We start from the raw sequence: 23,184 nt of genomic DNA, 5'->3' as shown, positions 1-23,184 counted from the left end.
CCTTCTGATAACTTACCCTAGCATTCAAGTCCTGTTTTAGCCAATTCCCCTCTTCTCCAGGAGCCACCAGGCCACATTATTTAAACCGGCTTCTAGAGAAGGAAGGCTTTTCAGGGGAAGCAGGTGGCTGAAGGGGGAAGAAGGAGACAGGAAGCATTCCTTCAGTGAATCTCCTTGCCTTAAGTTATCTTATGATCCAGAGCTGTGTGCCTGAAGATACACAAGTTGCAGAGCGGTTGTAGGTTGAAGTTGGAAGTTTGGTTTGAAAAGCACTGGAGGCCATTTGGTCTCGAGCCTTTGGGAGTTACATTTTTGAATGTCTTCTCTTGTTCAGTATATGCAACTACCCCACCCCACCCCTCCTGATCTAGTATGCATAATGAGTATTGTTTTGCGCACCAGGTTTGCAGGGAGTTCCAGCGAGGAAACTGTGCACGGGGCGAAACTGACTGCCGCTTTGCACATCCTGCAGACAGCACAATGATTGATACAAATGACAACACCGTAACTGTTTGTATGGATTACATAAAGGGGCGCTGCATGAGGGAGAAATGCAAATATTTTCACCCTCCTGCTCACTTGCAGGCCAAAATCAAAGCTGCTCAGCACCAAGCCAACCAGGCTGCAGTGGCTGCTCAGGCAGCTGCTGCAGCTGCTACAGTGATGGTAAGTGCAAGAATGCAGGATCCGTAATTACTGCTTTTGTGAAGCCAGCATTGCTTTTAAGAGTGTAATTTAGCTTAAAGCCTTTACCAGAATATGGTCTTCTATTAATTTGCAAATGCTGATCTAATGAAATAATCCAGTGATCCAAGGTCCTTTTTCACTTTGTACCTTTAGCACAATAGGCATCTTTTTGGAGAACAACGTAATTAATGCCCTATTTGCCATCGTTTAGGACGTGTTTTTTTAGGAATGGCTGGGTGAGGAGTCTGTTTGGATGTTCAGAAATTTGGATAGGCTTGTCTAACAGCAACATGCAGTTAACATTTACATAGTGGTTTCTGGGACCCATAGTCTTGATGTAGCTGTATAGAAGTCTCTGATAAGTTGATTGCTGTTTTCTTAGTGACTGGAAGCATTGCTTTTTGATTAAGCAGTATATAAAACTTGTTAAATGAAGGCTATCAAGGGAGAAGAGGAAAAAATGCTTTATATATGCGGGTATTGAGGACTGGAGAGAATAGAATCCTAAATTTATGTGCATTTAGGGCAGGGGTCAGCAACCTTTTTCAGCCGTGGGCTGGTCCACCGTCCCTCAGACCATGTGGTGGGCCGGACTATATTTTGAAAAAAATATATGAATGAATTCCTATGCCCCACAAATAACCCAGAGATGCAATTTAAATAAAAGCACACATTCTACTCATGTAAAAACACCAGGCAGGCCCCACAAATAACCCAGAGATGCATTTTAAATAAAAGGACACATTCTACTCATGTAAAAACACGCTGCTTCCCGGACCGCCCGTGGGCCGGATTGAGAAGGCGATTGGGCTGCATGCAGCCCGTGGGCCTTAGGTTGCCTACCCCTGATTTAGGGTCTGTTCACCTGTCTAGTTTGATGTGGAGATAGCATGGTGAACATGCACAAACCAGTGTGGCATCTTGTGAATTGCTATGGGTTGAGCTCTCCTACAGAAAATTTCCAAATGGGGATTGAACTTGGACGTGGCAGGCTTCAATGCCCTTGGCATTCCATCACTTACCACCATGATTGTTTGAATGGACTCCTCATTTTTCTTTAAAGTAAAAAATTAAAAGAACATGCTGTTATCTCAGAAGGTTGATGGATAGCTTAATACACTGACTTGCCACAGCATTTTTGCACAGTTCCAAGAACAGCTCTTAAGTGCATAGAAGGGTTTGTGCAGGTACACCCAGGCTTCTGAAAAAGCTCATTGCACTGTGCTGAGTTTAAAAAAAGGAATGCTGAAAGTGCCCGCTGTACACTGAAAGTGCTCAGGTGCATACAGAGCTAACCACATGACTCTCTGCTGCTGTTTTTAAGACTGCCAGGAATGTCATACTGATGGCTAGAGAAAGTATCTTTCCAGAAGTGGCTTCTTTTAGTTCAAAGGAAGTGCTGAAAGAGCTGGTTTTGCCCTCACATTTTTCTCACTACTTCTGGAATGTGGGTACTTATCATCCTGAAAACTTTTATATTGGTAGCAAATTAGTATCAGTAGAAGCAGAATTTTCCTATCTGGAAGATAAGCTGACTCCACACACAGGTCAAAGAGGCATTGTCCTCATTGGCAAATATTTAAGACTTCTACTGTATGCGGTATGAGATATAGAGCACACTACAGAATTTACTTAGTGAAAGCCAACCTTCTGCAAAGACTTGATATGCTTACCAAGAGAACAGAAATATTTCAAGGTCAAAGAATACACATGTTTTAGAGGGAGAAAGGAGGATGTCTCCCACTTCAGTGTATGTTCGCAGCACACCAGAATAATCTTAAAGCATCAGAGTTATTCTAATGTTTGTTTAACTTAAAAAGCAGTTTAGGGTTTGGGTGTGAATGCGGCTCAGAGCGAAAATGCCTCTGGAGCACATAGGAACTGAACCTCCTTTTAAATTTACATAAGCCAGTGTTCAAACTGAACATTTGAAAAGGATGGTGTGTTCCATTGATGACTATAGGAATGCAGAATCATTGGCCTAGCAGTTATATCCTTTACTTCTTAGGGTCAAGAACATAATTTTATCTTTGGTTAGGAGCCCAGAAGCTACCTTACTTGTTTCTTAGCTTCTGTGGCCATCATTGCCCTTGATGCACACCTTGTCATGTGCAACCAATCATATGCAAAAGCTAGTGGTATGGCTATGCATTTCCACCTCTGTGAAGAGACACATTCATTTCAGTGGGACTCAGATGAGCACGGGAATACAAATTCAGATGTGCATCAACATCTGCATTGACTAATTACATCTTAGCCTGCTTCTGCTCATAGATCTCCCTTGCTGGGACAGCTGTCTTAAGAAGCAAGGTCGGAGGGTTTCCTAAACATGCACACACAACTTTTTTTTATTGCCTCTTAAAATGTCATTCAAAACGTTCTTAAGTACTAAGAATAAACATATGCAGTCATACAAATGCAGCAACAACCCTTTCCAAGCACCCACAGACTCAAACTTGGTACCTACAGAGCCTCTTCCTTTTGTTTGTTTGTATATAAGTATGATCTTTGAGTGACTCCATTCTCTTTGGAGGGTTATGTGCTGGCAATGCTGCAAAGATCAGGCTTTCTTCATGTTCCAAGTTTGGCGCCACAACAAGAAAATATGACCCCCGAATACCGTTGTCTCCAGAGGAGAAACCTATTGTGCTGAGAGTGTAAATGAGAGTTCAAATGTTTTAAAATTTTAGCTTAGAAGAAAAACTTCACAGACATTTATTGGAAGTGTAGTCAAGACCACCCCTCTTTCTTTGTGACTTAGAAATATTGACAGTCCAAACTTGTATGGAAGAGGTCCCAAGAACCTCCAGTTCAGCATTAGTAAGGCTGGTAAAGGAGACTCTGGAAAGCCACTGCTACACAGAGTAGATGGATAAATGATACGGCTTTGTGGAAGGCAGTTTCATATGCTTTTTGTTCTTACACAGGACGTAATGTCTTTAAAATATTATACAATGCAGTGTTGCCATTTCTGCTTTCATCATAAAATAAAACTTCTGACTCGCAATGAGCAGTGTTTTCCATTACTATGTTTTATTAAAACTTGGTATATAGATTATGTGACTAAAGGTGAAAAAACAACAACATAGAAAGTACTAATTCAAAATAATGTGCAGTTTTTCTCTGCTTTGTGCGGTAAGTTCACTGGAAAAAAACTTAAGCTGTTGTTCCCAGCATAGAAAAAGAAAAAGGCCCGTGCTGAATTTGCTGATAAGTTAATTATCCTAAATAACATTTACTAAATACACCAAAAAAAAAAAAAGATTTTAAAATTAAAACAGATTTAAAATTTTACACTTTGCTAATAGAAGATCTATTCCTAATAACATGGTAAACCTCTTATGTGCTCATTCCATTAAATCGTTTTAAAAAAACGTTTTCAGTTGTTTAGATTTGAATGTTAGCATTTGGAGATTAACTTGTGCTTTTTAACATGGCATAACTAACTTATCAAAAATTCTTTTAGGAACACCTCCCCCCCTAAAATAATGCTTTCCTATGTAGCATTCAAGCTTACCGGTGCTTATAAATGCTTAAGGGTGTCTGCAAGCTGCTGTTTTAATCAACTTTCCTAAATTTCAAACATCTATATTTTACTCTCTTATATGCTTTTAACTAAGGTACAGTAGATGCATTTTTTGCTTCAGTACTAATTCGAGATGTAATATTCATTTCTTTAGAAAACAAAACATTTTTGTTGTTGTGCATGCCTAGTGTTTTGTATGTTGTATATTGCATTCAGAATATTTTTTTCCTTCTCACCTATCCACAATGCAATGCCGTTCCCATGATGCACCTCTGCTTGCTGTTTACCTGTATGTTAATTCGCTTGAATCCCATTGGCCCACTGCCATCATGTGCTCGCTGCCTGTTATTAAAAGACTCAGTCGACTGCCAAAGCAATGAAGCGACCTCTCGAAGCAACTGTAGACCTGGTACTTTGACCTTTCACCTTTTGCTTTGCATGTAGCTTTTCCGAGATGCAAAATAATTTTTAATGTTAACTGAATTTTCTTGTATTATTAATTTTACAAAAATAATTTCCGTATTTTAGCCATTTCATTTCCACATGTAGTGATTGCAAAGCAACTTTCCGCCTTTCCTAACACAGTTCCATCTTCAACTATATTCCCTTAAAAGCTTTTTAAAAATCCTGCTTTTGTAATTAAAGATGCTTCTTCTATGCTAATTAATATAGTTAACGGTGCAAAGATATTTAACTTTTTAAAAATGTTATGAAAGACAAGTGCTGTTTCTCTTCTTCTATTTTTAGCCATATTTAAAGAAAGATCTTTGGATTTCTTTAAAAACCCCTTCGGTCTTGAAAAGCTTTTTTTGTTTTGTTTTCGTTTCAGTTTAATTGTTGTGGTGCTATAATTTTAGTTTAATTGTGCCATGCATTTACTATCAATAACAAAAAAATGCCATCCATTTGACATTGTTCCTGTTTTGAACTAATGTGCATGGCAAGGCATCTTCAACCAAATGTAATATTTTAAGAGTAGAACAACCTATTACAGCTTCTGTCAACCTTACTACTGCTACTCTTATTATTCCATTTACAGGCCTTTCCTCCTGGTGTTCTTCACACTTTACCAAAGAGGCAAGCACTTGAGAAAAGCAATGGGGCCAGTGCAGTTTTTAATCCCAGTTTCTTGCACTACCAACAGGCTCTTGCTAGTGCACAGTTGCAGCAACATGCAGCATTTATTCCAACAGGTAGGTCATTTTAAGAGTTTAGTTTTGTTTCTTTAAATCTCCGCAGCAGAGATCACTCTCTTTGTGATCACATTCATTGTGCTTTCCCTTGGACAAATCCGTCATTTTCCAACCTCTTTTGTGACCAAAAAAACATTACGTGGGATTATATTTTACTTCTGAAGAGCATTAGGATTTCAGAAACATGTCAGTCTGGTGAAAAGACTTTGGGTTGGATCCAGACCCACTCATTCTTAGAATAGATCCATTGAAATCTACGAGTCCCATGGAGATTTTAGAGGGTCTGATCTAAGGGTGACTAGGCCTGGACCCAATGCATTGAATGTGAACAATCTACAGGACTGCTTATTTTTGGTCTTTCTTCATATGTGTCACAACAACCCATTGGGACGGAACACAGTCTGTTCTCGTCTCCATTGTTTTCTGTCAGCTTGAATCATGTTCTGCAACACACCTCTTTGCACAGGTGTTTTGGGAACTGATGAGAAAGAGCCTTGAGGGACAAAGTAGACATTCAGTTTCACTAGGAGTATGTTAAGTACTTGCAATTAACTTCCTCCGTCCTTCAAGTATATCTTGCATGGCTTACCTGTACATTTCTCAAGCAGAATGAAACTCCTACTTAACATCAACCTGCTTGCTAATATTCAGACTCCTTCCGCTACTGCTATAAAAAACCAAAGTGACGATACCTTTCTGCAGCTAATTCGCATGGGCAAGGAGAGCATGTGTTCTGTACAGTTACCCAAAGGCAACAGGTGGGATCAGGCAGTGGCAGAGAACAGGGCTTCCTGAGAATTTTCTACTTTCCCTGCTGTCCATGCTTTGGTGGACATCTGCTGGAGAGGGCAACCTGCTATATGTTCCTGGGCTCCCTCTGCAATCAGGCTACCCTCCCAAGGTGTTCCCTACTCAGTACATGGACAACGGGGGCTCGTGGCAAGGCAGGACCCATGAGTGTGGCTCTGCTCTACACTCTTAAACAATAGTTAGTGGTGCGGTGTGAAATCTTGAACAGGGCTATTCTAATTGGTAATGGAATCCTAATAAGATAAGAGTTTCCTTGCCCCTTTGAACACTGAAGCACATGTTATTGCAGCTGGTAGATTACTGTAATTAACTGCTCACATGAGTGGTCTACTCGCATGAGCAGTATGACACCGGATGCAGAGATGTGTAAAAGATTGCAGCGGCTACCTCCACGACTAGAAAAACCCCTAGTCACCAAAGTAGCTGCTGAGATCTTCAGTGTGTTTAGCTATAAATGGTAGCTTACTCACAGAAAATGAAATGGAAGATCTTTCAGCATGTCACATTAGCCCTGGCAAGCACCATCTATAATTTCAGAGAATAGTGCAGGGATATGTTTTCTTTCTCGGAAAGAAGGATCACTGCACAACTAGATAGGATAGTTTCTCAGGGACAGAATCAACACTTAATTCTGAAGTTTGTAGTGTTTACAGTGCCTGGGCAAACATCAGTATCACTATTTAATTGATAGACATGGATGAGTGATTGTCTTGAAGTAATTTAAAATGACCACCCACATGTAACCCCTAGTATAATTTTGGAAGGTTTTCACTGTGAAGTTAAATAAATGCACATACATTAAAGAGTTCAAAAGAAATGCAAGCTTTGACTATAGAAACGTAAGGTTTATGGTCCTGCCTTATTAAGAATATAGAATTTGGACAATCCCAGTTCAGATGTAATGATAAACTCCAGTTAGTTTAAAATGGGACTCACAAACTTCCAATCATTTCCTCACAAAGGAAGAGAGGAGGAGCTTGTGAGTGTGAGGCTCACATAATGCTAAACTATGGTTTAGTGTTTAGTGTTAAGTCTGAAATGGGCCGATATTTTACGAACGATAATTAAAAACAAAGAGTGAAAAATCTATGTCGGCTTGGCTGTGATGCTGTCGTGCACATACAAGCTCTGTTAATTTTTATGGTGCTTAAAGCTACATTATTGTTGTATTTCACTCTCATAACAAAAACTGTAAAGTGAGGACATATATTCCATGTATTTTTGCAATTCATTGCAAGTAAATTAGGCTGAGCATCCCAGCTGCAGCTTAACATACCTGTGCCTGAATTACAGGTGGGTATGCTTATCAGTCTTTTGAATATCATGAATTTTGTTACTGCTATGATTTGCATGTGCATGCCTTCAAAACATACTTTTTAACATTAGAAGAAGCTGTTATAAAGAAAACAATGCTTATGGGACCTCCAGCTTTGGCCTAGTTCAGACAGAATGCTAAACTAGACATGAGGAACCTGTGGCCCGTCAGAACCCCAAACAGTATGACTGTGTGGCTGAACAGCTTGGGGTAGAGGAGTCCTCCCTTCCCTTTGTTCTTCCTGCAAGCCCAAAGAGGAGAGTAGATTGGAAGCTTTTGCTTTCTGTTTTAAACCAGAGCTTTTGATTGCATCCAGACTTTGGGGACTTTGGTTAGATCAAACTATGGTTTGTTCAAGCAAGATAGGAGCACGAACCACAGTTTGATCCTGGCTTGTTGGAACAAACTACAGGTTAAACCAATCAGCGTTCCCTCCCAGTTTTGACTGCAAAGAGAAGGCAAAGCTTCCAGTCTTCTCCTCACGGTTCACTAGAGAAGGGGAGAGTGTAGAGCCCGAGGCTTGCTGCTGCTGCTGCTGGTGGAGGTGAATCTAGCACTAAACTGTGGTTCAGTGTTACACCTGAAAAAGAAAATTTCATCATGCCCAGGCAGCCACAGCACCAATTTATTGCTAAAAGATTTTCAGGATTATTCATTCTTCTTTGTTGGAAAAGGTTTCTTTCTACGTTTTGAAAATATTTTGTTGCCTTATGTTATTTTACTTAGAGGGCAGCCAGGAATAAGAATTACATCTGTGAAGGAGCTAAAGATGTTCTCCTTTGCCTGGTGTTTCCAGCAGCTGCTTTTACAAAATGGCACAGATCTAAAGAGTAGTTGCATGAATAGCATCCACCTATCTGCATTACAGCAAATTTTTGTTTTTGAGTTTGTTTGCAATGCAGAGGTATCTTGCCCAGTAAACTATATGAACTTTGAAAGCACCCATTTTCTGCAGCTTTCCACAAAAGATCAATAACAAATGATTTTGCCATTTGTTTCCGTTATGAAAAGAGGTAGGAAAATGTAGTGACACCTAACAAAAAACAACAACCTGAAACACTAGTGAAGATGTCCATAAAGACAATTGGACTGGAAGATCTTTTAATATGTCTCTGCAGAACTTTACCCCTTTTGGCACAACTTAACTCCAATATGTAGTGACTTGGAAATTCAGATATAGATGTGGCCTGTACTTCGTTCCCAGCTAAGGGGAATCACCAGTCATTGCCTGTCAGTGTAAGTGTCAATTGAGAGAAGTGCTTGTGTCTGGTACAACCTGGAGCCAGTCTTGTGATGTGCCAGAGAGAGGGAAAAGAGGCAGTACAGGCACTTCTCCTCTCCAAAATCCTCCATTAGGGGTTAGATGCCAGGAGAGAGTTGATACTCACATGGTGTAAGAAGCCTGCAAGTCTGCTGCTGCTAACGCAAGGAAAACAGGAGTGTATTAAAAGAGATGCATCCCTTGCACAGACTCATTTGAGCAGCCTTTCAGTGAGGAAAGTACAGAGAAGTGGCTTTCTGCATTTGCAAACAAAATTTAAGAAGACACAGAAACCATGGTCAGCTTTCTTCAGTGCTCATTCACATCTTCCCACTAAGTGGACTTTAGCTTTATGCAATCCTGGCATTATCTGTGCATGTGTTGTTCATCCCTGGGGAAAGCAGTAAGACTGCGATCAGGAGAACATTACTGCTCCTGCAAGGAGCGGGTTGTAGGCGGCAGGTGAGCACTGATGCTGAGAGGGGAGAGGAGCAATGCCTGAGGTTCTCTTCTCTGAAGAGGCAATGAACAGCTTCAGCTGGGCCTACTACACACCCATCCAGCTGTGATTGGGGCTCACACACCTCAACAATACCCCCCCCCAATAGGCAGCCACTTTTCTGTTGAATCTGACAGGGGCTTCCTTAAATGCTATGGCTTACCTTTCCATACTTCTCGTTTATTGAGCATCAGGGTGGTCCAGGGTTTCATACCAAGTGGGGTACTTCAACAATGAACCTGCGGGCTGCTCACTGCCTTGTTGCAGGGGAGGTGGGAGTGAGGCCCAAATTTGACCATCACCAGCTTTCTCAAAGTTGGCTAAGCAAGGCATCAGGCTTTGGGAAGGAGGTGTGAGGCTCTGGTCGGGCTCTAGAGCCTTCCAGCTCCTTCCCAAAGCTGGGAAAGCACTAACTAGGATTTGGGAAGGAGACAGGAGGACTCTAGGACCCCACCAGAGCCCTCATGCCTCCTTCCTGGAGCCCAGTGTCCCACTTACCTGCCTTTGGGAAGATAGCAGGAGGGCATGAAATATTGCTGAGGGCCACCAAAAAAGGCCTTGAGGGCCGCATGCAGCCCTTAGGCTGCACAATAGGCTGCCCTGATCTAAATAATAATGTGAAGGAGCTTGCCTCCAGGGGCACCTAGAGGAACACAACACCAGTTAACATTTGTATATCAGTGCCATGTGAAAATGGGAATTTTTACTCCTAAAACCTCTATTTGGGGGGAATGTGGGAAAATACATATGAGGTTGTGGTTGTTGTTTTTTAAACCAAGCCATGTGAAAAATACAGAGTAGCTCCCGTCTCCATTTTTCAATATTGCATATATATTGCACGATCCACTACTGCTGCCATTCACTGCCCACAAATGCTAGAGTCGTCTCATTGATTCTTCCACAGTAAGAAGAATTAAAGTAAATAGATTGTGGGCTATAGGCAAAGTTATTATGCCTTTAGCATAGTCATTTGGTAATTTGGTGCCTGGTTTGCTTTATGATCTGCAAAGGAACAGCAGTATTTTTCTTCAAATACTAGTTTCTTTGGGGTTTTTTAATTGAGCATGATAATAGAAATATTGAATTATTCACTGGAGGTTGTTCCTTCAAGGCAAGGTCATTCATAGCTAGCTAGCTAGCTAGCTGTAGGTAATGTATATGGAACTGCAGGACGTGCTGGGATTTCAAAACATTTTACATATACAGATCCTTCCCCCCCCATCTGCCTGTTTTCTCCTAACTATGAGGGCCCCAGGGAACACTGAGTTATTGCAAAGATGCAAAAGAATATACAAAAAATATAATGGTACGCCAAGCACTGCGTCAGGTCAGAAATGAAACCCACCCATACTAACAGCACAGTCCTATGCATGTTTACTTGGAAGTGTATTCCGTTGTGTTCAGTGGGACTTACTCTCTAGTAAGTGTATTTAGGAGTATAATGTGAAGCAGACTTAATAGCCTTGTTAATGTAGAGTATTAATACTTTAAGGTTGCAATCCTAGAGCTGGGAGTAGGTCCCGCTGAACTCAGTGCAATCTCGTTTTGAGAAGACATTTATACAATTGCACTGTTAGGCTGCAGTCCTAACCCCACTTACCTGGGAGTAAGTCCCATTAAATTCAATAGGGCTTCCTTCTGAGTAGGCATGGTTGGCATGGCATTGCAAGCTAAAAACTATCTTTGAACGTGAAACGCAGAAAAAAAACCACCCCTGATTTTCTTGTATAAATCAAACCCCTGCGTCCAGTCACACTTCCCTGCGTCGCTCTGCTGGAAGTTGACGCGGCAGGGGAGCAGAGCTGCAGCGGTCCCGTCCGTGTGAGATGAGGGATAAATCAAGTCCAAAGACAGCTCAGTTCTTATCTCTAGAAGCGTTTATTTACAAAGCAATAAAACCGTCCGAAACTTCAGACATTCTCTTCCGTGCTCCAGGAGCACACACGCAGCTTCTGCTGCTCACCGAGAAGTGAAACTGACTGTGGAAACAGAAAGACTTTGTGCGTCACTTCTCTGCGACAAGCCCCTCCTTCTGCTCCCCCTCCTTTCCTTCTCAGACACAGGACACACCGGAGTACTGACCCTGTCAGTTCCAAACTCCACAGATTTATCTTACTTGTGTGTAAAGCAAATTGTTTAAATGATGGAGGGCAGCTTAGTGCTGTACAAATTTGGAAGGAAGTCCTACTGAGTCCAATGGGACTTACTCCCAAGTGTTGTCTGCACAGATTTCCTGTCTGTCATGGCTGCAGTATTAACTATATTGGCTCTGAAGTAATCTTGTTTATCTTGGTGGTAGTACATTTTGGGGGCTTAAAACAGCTGCGAGTTGTAGATCGTGATACAGACCATTGTTGGATAACCTAGACTATTCAAAGTGATTGCTTTTTAAAGAGTTAGTTCCTGTTCCTGAAAGGAAATGCTAAAGAAAGGCTTTGCCATATGGATTTTGATTAATGTGCACAATGTGTTGAGTGACTATAAGAACTACTGTTTTAAAACAGCAAAGAAGCTATGAATGATCTCTTTGAAATTGTATTTAACTAACTTTGGCTTATCTTGGGGATGCTTGGATCTCACTTTGAATGTTAACTCTAAACAGCTAACCTGTTTCTTCCCTTTATTCACTTTTTCCACCTATCATTGCATGACACCCAGGGTCAGTTTTGTGCATGACACCCGCTACCAGTATTGGTAGGTTTCAAACTTCTTTATTGATCTCTTTTTTTTATCGTATTCTGTAGTTTCCTTTGTTTTGAGGAACTGAAACATAACTTAGACAATTGACTCAATCCGATGATCCATTTGGATTTCTGCTTGAACAGTTAAATTTTTCAACTTAATTGTTTTAAAAAAAAGAAACAAAAAACCCTGCTGCTTAGATGCAACATCACTTGCTATAACAATCCCACTGCAAAAAGCACAAACACCATGAATTGCAAGCTGCTTTTCTGTTTTCAAAAGGAAAAAAAAACTTTTTCTATATTTTATATTGCTAGCATTATTAAACCATAAGATATTGAAAAAGCAGTCTAATTTCATTAGTGTTCTAAAGTTTCATAGTGGTGTGCCTGTTTCTTCTTTTTGCTGTGTTGTGAGAAAGTTTTATCAGTGTTTCCCAGAAATCCTAATTTTAATACTTGCAGTAAAAAGTAGAGAAAAGTATTTAGACCTAAAGAATATTTTCCTTTTTTGAAAATATATCTGACTTAAGAGTTGAAACATTTGAAAAGTTTTCACTTTCTGGTTTAAAAAAAATAAAATTAGAGGTTGCCCAGCAGACTTTCCCCAAATTAATACTGAATATTCATTATGTCCGTTGCCTTTGAACTACTCATTTGCAATCAAACTTCTGCTATGTCCTATGATAAGAGATCAATTTATCTATAAAAGTGAACCAAAATAAATTACCATAATAACTGCTTTCCTCTTCAGGATCAAATAATATACTAGCTAAATCCTATAGCAAGATCTGCCAGGACGAGTGGGTTGGGATCCAGTGGCTCTCCAGCTGAGCTGTGCCAGCCTAATTCCCTCATCCTTGACTCAGCCAGGCCTCAGCTGGATCTGAAGCTGGCAAAAGCTTTGAACAAGATGAGTTCTGGGGGCAGGACCAGGGAGGGGGCAATTAGACTGAATCCTAAGCCCTGTTCAGCTGAGTCGTGGGACTGAACAACCCAGCATAAATTAAGCTAACAAAAAAGGTGGTGTATCTGAAACCCGATTTTAAAGGCCCAGGTAAGGTTGGCTCAGCTGCTGAACAGCTTAACTCGCACCAACTTCCTTTATGCCAGCTTCTCATGTAGGATAGCTCCCTCAGAAAATGGTTACAGACAGTGAAATAAAACAGATTTCGTCCGAGAGTCATAAAAAGCAAAAGGATACATCTAAAGGAGTAAATGAGTATCACTTGTCTTTTCAAAAGACAAAACATGTAAGCTTGAAATAAGAACATAAAGAAACCAGAATTAAGTTTATTTCATTTTCATAATTGTACCTTTCCCATTTCAGAAGGAAATAAAGCACGTTGCGCTCCTATTTCTGTGTGATAGTATAAACTCATTCCGTTTGCTAAACCTCAAGTTTTATATTAGTCTCAATCTATGGCCAGTGATTGCCAGTTTTCCGCATAAGCAGCTGTCCATGCATATGGTGCTAGTGGGTTGCAGGGCTGCATCTTTCATGTAGCTAAAATGCGTGTCTCCATAATAAGATTAAATCATCCAAACCCTGACTTTATATAGATGGATGGAAGGATGTAGTTAAGTGCAAGTAAGGTGTTTTGAGGGACTTAAAAGAGGGGAGGTGAAGAATGTTTGAGGAGTGAGGCATAGCATAAGGCAGCTAGAGGCATAGCTGTCAACTTTTCCCTTTTCTTGCGAGGAATCCTATTCGGAATAAGGGAATTTCCCTTTAAAAAAGGGAAACGTTGACAGCTATGGCTAGAGGACCCTGCCAGGACCTGAAGTAGAAATAGGTGAGGGAGTGTGTTAGGAAGCCCCGGAAAGTAAGACTATGCACATTGTGCGTGCATTTTTGCAGTACCCTAAAGAAATAATGGGACACGGGTGGCGCTGTGGGTTAAACCACTGAGCCTAGGACTTGCCGATCAGAAGGTCGGCGGTTTGAAACCCCGCAACAGGATGAGCTCCCGTTGCTCGGTCCCTGCTCCTGCCAACCTAGCAGTTCAAAAGCACATCCAAGTGCAAGTAGATAAATAGGTACTGCTGCGGCGGGAAGGTAAACGGCATTTCCGTGCACTGCTCTGGTTCGCCAGAAGTGGCTTAGTCATGCTGGCCACATGACCCGGAAGCTGTATGCCGGCTCCCTCGGCCAATAAAGCAGAAAAGGCTGCAGGACAAAACTGATGGGAACAGAAGTTGAGCAAGACCCACATGACCAGTATTGCTCCTGAACCAGATATTGGGGGACAGAGGTGGCAACAGAAAATGACGGAGGGTTACTTCAGGGACCACCATCCTATATGCAGTTAGGAGTAATATATTCCACTATATTCTTTGGGGCTTCCTCTCAAGTGTGTATGGGGTTTTTTAGCCTAAAACAGAGTAATGATGTGGTCATAACACCTGGGAGGAGCACTTATTTTGGAAGACTTCGCTCTTTCCAAAGTGGGAAGAGGTGACAAAAATGGACATGGAGGTAGTTTAAGAGTAATATGATCACAGGCTTGCCTAAGGATATTAGTATCAGCTGCTCAAATATAAGAACACGTTTTGGTAAAGACGACAAGAAGCAGGTGTCAGAACATTGTCACATGTGTGCAGGCAGGCAGAAGGTGAGAGCAGATCGGCCCAAAATTAAGTTTCCAGGATTGTAATTTCTAGGACAGTGACAGGAAAGTTTGCTAGGCAGAGGGTTTGAGAAATGTGAGGAAATGGAGCTTTTCCTCACCTTTGTTCTTAATGCATCCCTCCTGAACTCCTCCAGAAAAGTCCCACTGGAGGGTTAGGGACTCTTCTGGCACAGCCTTAGGCAGGAACTGGGGAATAACCTTCATTCTGCAGATAGAGGTGTCTGCAGCCGGCTCAGGAGCACCTTCAGAGCCAGACAATTGGGATTTTTAGAAAACTAGGTTTGTTTGTTTTTTAAAAAATAAATGAATTCCAAATACCAGTAGTTCTGTCACATTTGGGGTGATGCCTAATGAATGTGATGGGACCCCACTCCCTGCCACCTCCCCCTGTGCCCTCTATCTGCTCATGAGGGTCCATAACCTTCCAGAGCAGATTTGGGGAGCACTGGGGGGGGGCAGGCACTGAAGAGAAGAGGGTAGGAGGGGGAGGTTGGCTTTTAAACTTTGACAGAGAACCCCTACTAGGCTACCTTTGTTATTTTAGGGGAAAACCACACCAGCTTTTCCATAAACGAACTGGCCATTTTCATGAAAGCATTATTAAATTAAAAAAATACCAAAACAACAAATTAATAATTCTTTTCTGGGAATCGTTGATAACTGTGACATTCTTCCTTTAAATTGTACCTGTAATAAGCTATTTTCCCTTTTGTTTTATTTCTCTGCCACGCTTTCTTGCTTTGCATTGTGATTGCATGCCATCTGCTGGTTTAACCCATGATGGCTTGCTGCTGCTGCTCTGATATTCACCATGCCAAAATTCCACTGCCATTGCCATAATGCTACACACTCCTGTTCATTGCTTCCATGGCTCCCCTCCTGAAAGTACCCATGATGCACAGCGCTACGTCCGCCACTGTCTCTGCAGCAACAACTCCTGCAACAAGTGTCCCCTTCGCCGCAACAGCCACAGCCAATCAGGTTTGCTCCTTTTAAAGCTTTCTTTCACAAATCCCAAACTCTAAATGAGTGCTGGTACTTATTAAAAAAAAATTCTCCTGGAGAATTTTTTTCTTCATGTTTTTACCCATCAAACTTTATTTTGAAGTAGTCCTTTAGCAAGTATTTGTGGACAGGTTGCACTTATTTAGAGTTAACATTTATTGCAAATAATGGTATAGCTATGTCTAATGTTGCACTGTTTGTTTTTTGTTTCTAACACTGTGTAATTAACCCAACTCATATACATTCATTTTAGCGGTGATCTATTGGAATGATCCAATTAACTTTTGGAATTGTGGGGCGGAGGGGTAATGTGTTAAATCATTTTTCAAATGCTAACTACCTTTTCTCCACACAGTAAGTATAAATAACTAGTCTTTTTCTTAAGGCTGAAACAAACTCCAAAAAGACAAAGTCAGCTGCAATAACAGCTGGAGGATTTATCTATCATCTATCTATATTTATTTTCCTGCCCTTCCTCCTAAAGTCACCTGGGTACCAAACAACAAAACAGAAAAAGGAATTCATTTTTTAAAAATAGAATCAAGTATCCATCAATTGCTGGGTATAGAGAAATGTTTTTAAGTTCTGCCTAAATGTTAATAAGGGAGGGGACATATGTCTGAAAGGGTATTCCATCATCGGAGAACAACTACCAAGAAGGCCCTGTGACAAGTCAGCAGCAGCCAGACAACAGTAGCAGCACCCTTGCCACCATAAAGCCCAAGATGGTTGATTTTTGTGTGTTGGGGGCGATATCGTGTAGACCCTTGGATCCCAAGCCATTTAGAGCTGTATGCATCAGTACATCACCTTGAATTGGCCCCGGTAATTCACACAGAGTCGGTGCAGTACTTCCACCAACCTGAAAGCCACTTTCTGCACTAGCTGAAGCTCCCATGCCTCCTTCAAGGGCAACCTGCTGTAAAGTACCGTATTTTTCGCCCTATAGGACGCACTTTTTCCCCTCCAAAAATGAAGGGGAAATGTGTGTGCGTCCTATGGGGCGAATGCAGGCTTTCGCTGAAGCCTGGAGAGCAAGGGGGGTCGGTGCGCACCGACCCCTCTCGCTCTCCAGGCTTCAGGAAGCTATCCGCTAGCCGTGGGAGATGCAGCTCTCCCACGGCTAGCGGAGACCTTGCTGGCACCCAGAAGCTTGGGGCGCGCTGAGCTCTGCACGCCCCAAGCTTCGGGCTTCGCGCAGCACTCCGCTAGCCGTGGGATAGCCGCGCGGCTCTCCCACGGCTAGCGGATAGCAGCCTGTTCTGGGGGCTGGGGTCGGGGAAAGCTCGGGCTTCCCCCGCCCCAGCCCCACACCTGGGGGGGGGGAAATAATTTTTTTTTCTTTATTTCCCCTCAAAGAAACTAGGTGCGTCCTAGGGGCCGGTGCGTCCTATGGGGCGAAAAATACCCCCTCCCCCAGCTCAGAAGCCAGAGTCACGTAGTGCTGCTTTCTGGTTGCAAGCTTGCAAGTAGAAGGGGTACCACTGTAATGCAGGGCTCTCCACTTCCACTCTTGAGTCATTCCAGAAGGACAGCATGGTCAGTGGTGTCAAAAGCCGCAAAGAGAGCCAACAGGGTCACACTGCAGTCTCTCTCATCGGTCAGGGCAACTAAGGTTGTTTCAGTGCTAAGACCAGGCGTGAAGCCTGACCAAAATAGGATGATATAATCTGCTTCTTGCATGCACACCTGCAGCTGGCTTGCCACCTTACTCAGGGAGTGCTGCCTCGCTTTCCCCCCAGGAATTTTACATCTACAGTGGTACCTCGGTTTACGAACTTAATCCATTCCAGAAGTTCGTTCTTAAACCGAAACCGTTCTTAAACCGAGGTGTGCATTCCCTAATGAGGCCTCCCACCGCCGGTGCCCTTCCACCGTTCGGATTCTGTTCTTAGACCAAGGTAAAGTTCGCAAACTGGGACACTACTTCCAGTTTTGCGGAGTTCGTAAGCCAAATTGTTCGTAAACAGGGCTGTTCTTAAACCGAGGTACCATTCTACTGTTCTAATCGTGCTTCTCTAATTTTATCTGTATGCATGCTTGTATATTCACATTCACGGGCAAAATGTGTGCATCAGTTAAGTGCTAATAGTGAACTTCAGAACTGTCTAAGCACAGTTTGTCTAAGCCAAAACGGATGTGGCAGATGTTAGGAAGCCTCATAATATTTTTATTTTATTTTTTTGCTTTTGGTAAAATGGCCAGATTTCAACCAAGATCTTAAATGAGCAAGTCTGCTCAAGCCTTCAGGCACTATGCCAGAGCTTTCCAAACTTCTGATGTTGTTGGCACACTTTTTAGACATGCATCCTTTTGCGATACAGTAATTCAGTTTTACTAGCAAACCAGTTTTCCAGCCCCCAGAAGGAGCGACACACCTATGTGTCGCAACAGAGTTTGGAAAGCTCTGTACTGTGTGCCCCATATTATTGCTATCTTCGTACACGGTCCTTCAAATCTGCCTAGTGTATAGAGCAGAGGGGGAAAGCGGAAGCAGTAGGAGAATAGATGAAAGCAACAGTTTAAGACTGACTCCATACAGCACAGAGGTGTGGAGCTCACCTATGTGTATAAGGTATATTCACCTCCCTGCCTTCCCTAAATGTTTTCAAAACGGGAACAAAAATTCCTTAGGCACATAAGAGACTCCCAATCTATCTTGGGCAACTTACTCTTTTATTAAACGTCCCACTATTTTTCTGTACTATCCAGAGCTTGCCTCTCTTTATTGCTCTTTTGTATTTAGTGCTTCTCTCTCTTTTGTGTTTGGAGTGTGGAGGGGTAAAAATGGGCCTGTACACTTCATTTAGTGGAAAAAGTAGACTTCACCACCCCCTATAGCAAAACGAGCAATCATGGTTTGTTTGTTTGTTTGTTTGTTTGTTTGTTTGTTTGTTTGTTTAGCAAAGCAAAGACATGCACTGCTGATTTGACCAACTGACTATGAACAGTGCTTCTCTTTTAAAAGCATATTTCCCCCCCTGAAATCCATGTGCATTGACAGGAAAGTTATATTGCAGTGTTTGATTTGTGATAGCCGTTTCACACATGCATGAATGCATGGATATGCATTATGAATCAACCTTTTTTGCTTACACTCAGAATCTGATTGATCACCATATTTGAGAGAATTACGAAATACACCCCCCCCCTCACCACCCCAGGTCAGATAGTGGTACTCTCAATGGGATCGCTTTCATCTTTTCCTTGGAGCTTAATTTATTTGTTCATATCACCTGGAGCTCTTTGTTTTTTAAGGCACCTTTCTGCAGTGAACACCCTGATTTGGATTGCATTAGTTGCTTTGTTTTTACAAAGTGACGCAAAGTGAATTACAAAACGAACAGTAAACCAAATATAAAAATAAGAGTAAAAGCAATCTAAAATGCTGATAGATAATACACATACACACAGTATTATTTAGTATTATTTACTAGCCCTTTTACTCAGAGACTACTCCAGTCCACTAGCACCAATCTCAAAGGCACAGCTATTTATCTCTTTCTTTAAGCCCTGGCCCTGATATCTAAGCTGCCTCTGACACACTTTCCTATCTTGAGCATAGCTTATGCTTGCTTCTGCATACCTGGCCCTGGGGTTGGTTCATATATCTGTCACAAGCCTTGATGACCTAGGCTATACTTGGGAACGTAATGGCATGGAGATTATAGTATGGCACATTATGAGCACACTGCTTGGAAACGTGCTACCAATATTATTATTATTATTATTATTATTATTATTATTATTATTAATTACCAGCCCTTCACCATAAGGTCTCAGGCCAGGATTCAGCTATTTAAAATGCAGCATTAAACACAGTTTAAAATAAACAGTACATGCATAGCCATGAATGTCTTAATGGGAAAGCACTTAGCACTACGGCAGCCGACTGGAGCATGTCGCAAAAGCTGGCAGACCATTATTAAAATCAAAACAATCTCGTACAGAGCAACAGTAGCCATGCACTGTGGTCAGCGCACCTCAAATCAAGTCCAAGCTACAGAAGACTGTGCCACTCTAATGCGCTCTGCTGTGATGTGTTTTTGGAGGCAGAGGTGAGGACTCTAGCATTCAGAGCCAGAAAGCAGGCAGCACAACAGGCAGACCAGACTAAACCAGACACCATGTCCTAGCTCTGTATCCCCCACCTCCTCCTGATCAGATGCAACATAAACCCGTGTTTGAAGAACCCACCCTACAGATCGTCCACGATACATAGCCTACTGCCAAAGGTAAAAAGCTTTGTTCTCTGGAGGAAGTTGATTTTGTCAGCAATAGAAAAAGCATCCACCTACTAGGCTGCCTAGAACGGTTGCTGTTGTTGTTTAGTCATTTAGTCGTGTCCAACTCTTCGTGACCCCATGGACCAGAGCACGCCAGGCACTCCTGTCTTCCACTGCCTCCCGCAGTTTGGTCAAACTCATGCTGGTAGCTTCAAGAACACTGTCCAACCATCTCGTCCTCCGTCATCCCCTTCTCCTTGTGCCCTCCATCTTTCCCAGCATCAGGGTCTTTTCTAGGGAGTCTTCTCTTCTCATGAGGTGGCCAAAGTATTGGAGCCTCAGCTTCAGGATCTGTCCTTCTAGTAAGCACTCAGGGCTGAATTCCTTAAGAATGGATAGGTTTGATCTTCTTGCAGTCCATGGGACTCTCAAGAGTCTTCTCCAGCACCATAATTCAAAAGCATCAATTCTTCGGCGATCAGCCTTCTTTATGGTCCAGCTCTCACTTCCATACATCATTACTAGAACGATTTAGGACTTCTTTATTTCCTTCTTGTTAAAGATGCCATTTTACATGGCTGTCCAATAGTTTTGCAGCACATAGTCAGTAAACTCATTAATACGTATTTCACATGCCCTTTTTATTCTTAATTTTCCACATGCCACATTGCTTTCCAGCACTTAAAACTTGCAAAGAGAACTTTGCAAAGCAGGTTGTTTTTCGGTAAAGGTGCTTTGCATCAGCTACAGCCACAAATTCAAAGTTAACATTTGCCTTCCAATATGTGATAGCACTACTTTAAGAAGTGTGAAATACCAGTGCCTATCTGAAAGTGAACTTTCATGAAATGCCAGAGACTTCATTTGTATTCTTCAGTTTCAGGTTTGGGAATAAGTTAGTGAAGCAGTATTTTGATTAAAGTTTTCTCAGGTACAGGTCATGTTTTAAGTTATAGGAAAATTTGTGTAACTATCCTAATAAGGGAGTGCTAGTATGGCTGATTTTTTATTCCACTAATTTGGGATGGAGTGTCTCACTCCCTGAGCTTGCTTTGGATAGTTTTTTTAGTTTGCAAATGTAAAAATAAATTCAGCAAGCAGTAGTGGAGAGTTAAGGGTTAACATTATAACTTAGAGCATGCAAATGCCTTCTGAAGAACACAGTGATGGCTTTGATAAGCAAACTGTCCAAAATGCACCACATACACATAAGAATTGTTCAGTTCAATTTTTTATGTAACTTGTAGGGGGAAAATAACATTGTTTCCAGTAAGTGCAATCTTGTGAGTTTCTGTAAGATATCTAGATTCTAGAATGTACTTTATCATCATATTTACCTGCTATGCCACTCACATGCAAATGATTGCTTTAAAAAGCCATTTCATTAAAAGGAAGCTCTATTGCCTGCAAATATCAGTGTTTAGCATCCTATTCACAGCACTTTCAGCCACTAAACGTAATTTCCATTTCAGTTTTCTGCAACTTGTAGACTGCAACCTATTCAGCATTTAATATACGAACTCTGAAAAGGCATCTTCATAGTCTCTTAAGAAAAAAGTAATATTTTTTTTAAAAAAATCCCAAAACTCAAGAGAGACTTAATAGATCACAATTATATATAGAATTGTAGAGTTGGAAGGGACCCTGAGGGTAATCTAGTGCCACCCTCTGCAAAGCAGGATGCGTGCATCTAAACATCACTGAGTCTATGTGGAGCAGCCCATGGTATCTTTTAATCTGTCTCAACACTGTCACACATCAGCAGCCAATGTGGTAGTATGTGTAGCAGAATTGTTGTCTGTACATGCTCACAGTGTATGCCACTCTGGGCAAGTATGTGAATTGCTGTACATTAAAACTAGAGACTAAAAATCCTCCACAAAACACCTTGTTACCCAAAGGCTGTCCCCTCAACAGTCCATAACAGTAAAACACACACACACACACACACACACACACACACACACACACACTTACGATAAATGTCTAGAAAACTAGTAAATAGTGAGTTGTAAATCTCAGGACTAATCAAAAACCTTTCACAAGTGGCCAAAGTTCGTTCTTATTTCTGTTATTTGTTGATGCAAGATCATGCAACGATTGGTACCTCTCAATAAATACCATGCACTTCCATCAGGACCATCAATCCCCAATCAGCAGTTGGGGGGATAATACTGCTGACCTACCTTACAGGGTTGTGATAAGGATTATAGTGTGGTAATGCAGGTGAAGACTCTGAACTCTTTGGTTGCTATGCCAAATGTTAAATATTAGGGAAACAGCAATAACTCCACGATGTAGCTGTCAGGGAACTGCCATCGGGAGAACTGGAGAGGAAGGGGCTCACAGAGGCTGGCAGAGACTTGTCAGCTGAGGAGGGAACCAGCAGGGGGAGAGAGGCAGTTCCAAGGGATAGCGAGTCGGAGATATGGCGCAGAGACACCTCCAGCAGCAACAGCGGGGAGGTTTCAGGACCTCCCATAGGGACGCCCACTCCCCGCCGGAAACTATCGCGTCGAGAGTCCAGAAGGCGCGTTTCCGTCAAGGAGCTTTTATGCTGGAAGAAGTTCCGCAAACGCCCACTGTCAGATTCTGCCAGCGACTGACGGGGCCATGCTTATGGAGCTCCGTTACAGACAGAGGTTTGTGCACTCAGCCAAACTCTGAGGGACTAGGAATTTCACGCACAAGCAGCTAATCATCCCACCACAGCAGCACATGTTTAGTAGAAGGTCCCAGGTTCAGTCCCTGGCATCTCCAGCTTCTGCTGGAAGACTCCCGCCTAAAACCCTCAAGTGGAGAGCTGCTGGCAATGACCCTACTGACCCGATGGACCAATAGTCTTGATGCAATGTAAGGCTGGTAGTCAGTGCCATGAATTATCTGAAGTGGAAGGTAGAAGAGCTAACCACACACACAGCTGTGCTTTTCGTATCCTATGCTGTCTTCAAGTCAGCGTCCTGAAATCTGAGCATGTCAGCTGTTCAGTCCCACTTGGCAATTCCACCTGTAGCAACAATGAGCTGAGCAGCTTCTCGCCAACCGCTGTACCTTGTGCTACTCTGTCCCTTCCATTCACACCACTTCTGCGCAGGTGATATTTGTTCATTTATTGCACTATGCCAGAAGGAAGCCGAATGTTGATGGCTCCAAAATGTGGGCTGGGGAGGAATTACTCTGGTTGGACATGGGGACGGATGGGTATATCAGGAAGTCAAAATAATTCTTTCCTCAAACCATTAACTTTTTGGAATACAGTATCCTCTCAATTCAACAGAAAGCTGTTTTAGTACCTTTAATAAAAATAATATTTTACATTCCAGAAAATGTTTGAGGAGCAATGTGTTG

General features: G+C 42.1%; 1 protein-coding gene across 26 annotated transcripts in view; it reads left to right on the top strand.

Annotated features, from left to right (window-relative positions):
- The window catches only part of MBNL2 (muscleblind like splicing regulator 2), a 77,626-nt gene that overhangs the window by 42,209 nt on the left and 12,233 nt on the right, over positions 1–23,184 (top strand). For 4 of the 26 annotated variants that reach the window (XM_083610884.1, XM_083610895.1, XM_083610904.1 and 1 more), the window contains exons 5-9: positions 403–666; positions 4,569–4,622; positions 5,253–5,406; positions 11,950–11,985; positions 15,492–15,586. In XM_083610884.1, coding sequence (XP_083467010.1) covers positions 403–666; positions 4,569–4,622; positions 5,253–5,406; positions 11,950–11,985; positions 15,492–15,586 — 603 coding nt within the window. The remainder of the gene's footprint in view (positions 1–402; positions 667–4,568; positions 4,623–5,252; positions 5,407–11,949; positions 11,986–15,491; positions 15,587–23,184) is intronic. The other 22 variants (XM_083610905.1, XM_083610906.1, XM_083610908.1 and 19 more) reach the window with 11 other exon arrangements.

This window comes from Podarcis filfolensis (assembly GCF_964270895.1).
Source record: "Podarcis filfolensis genome assembly, chromosome: 4".
In the NCBI taxonomy this organism is placed as follows: domain Eukaryota; kingdom Metazoa; phylum Chordata; class Lepidosauria; order Squamata; family Lacertidae; genus Podarcis; species Podarcis filfolensis.
Note: the sequence above shows the minus strand (reverse complement) of the source record. Positions and strands in the feature narration are given on the sequence as shown.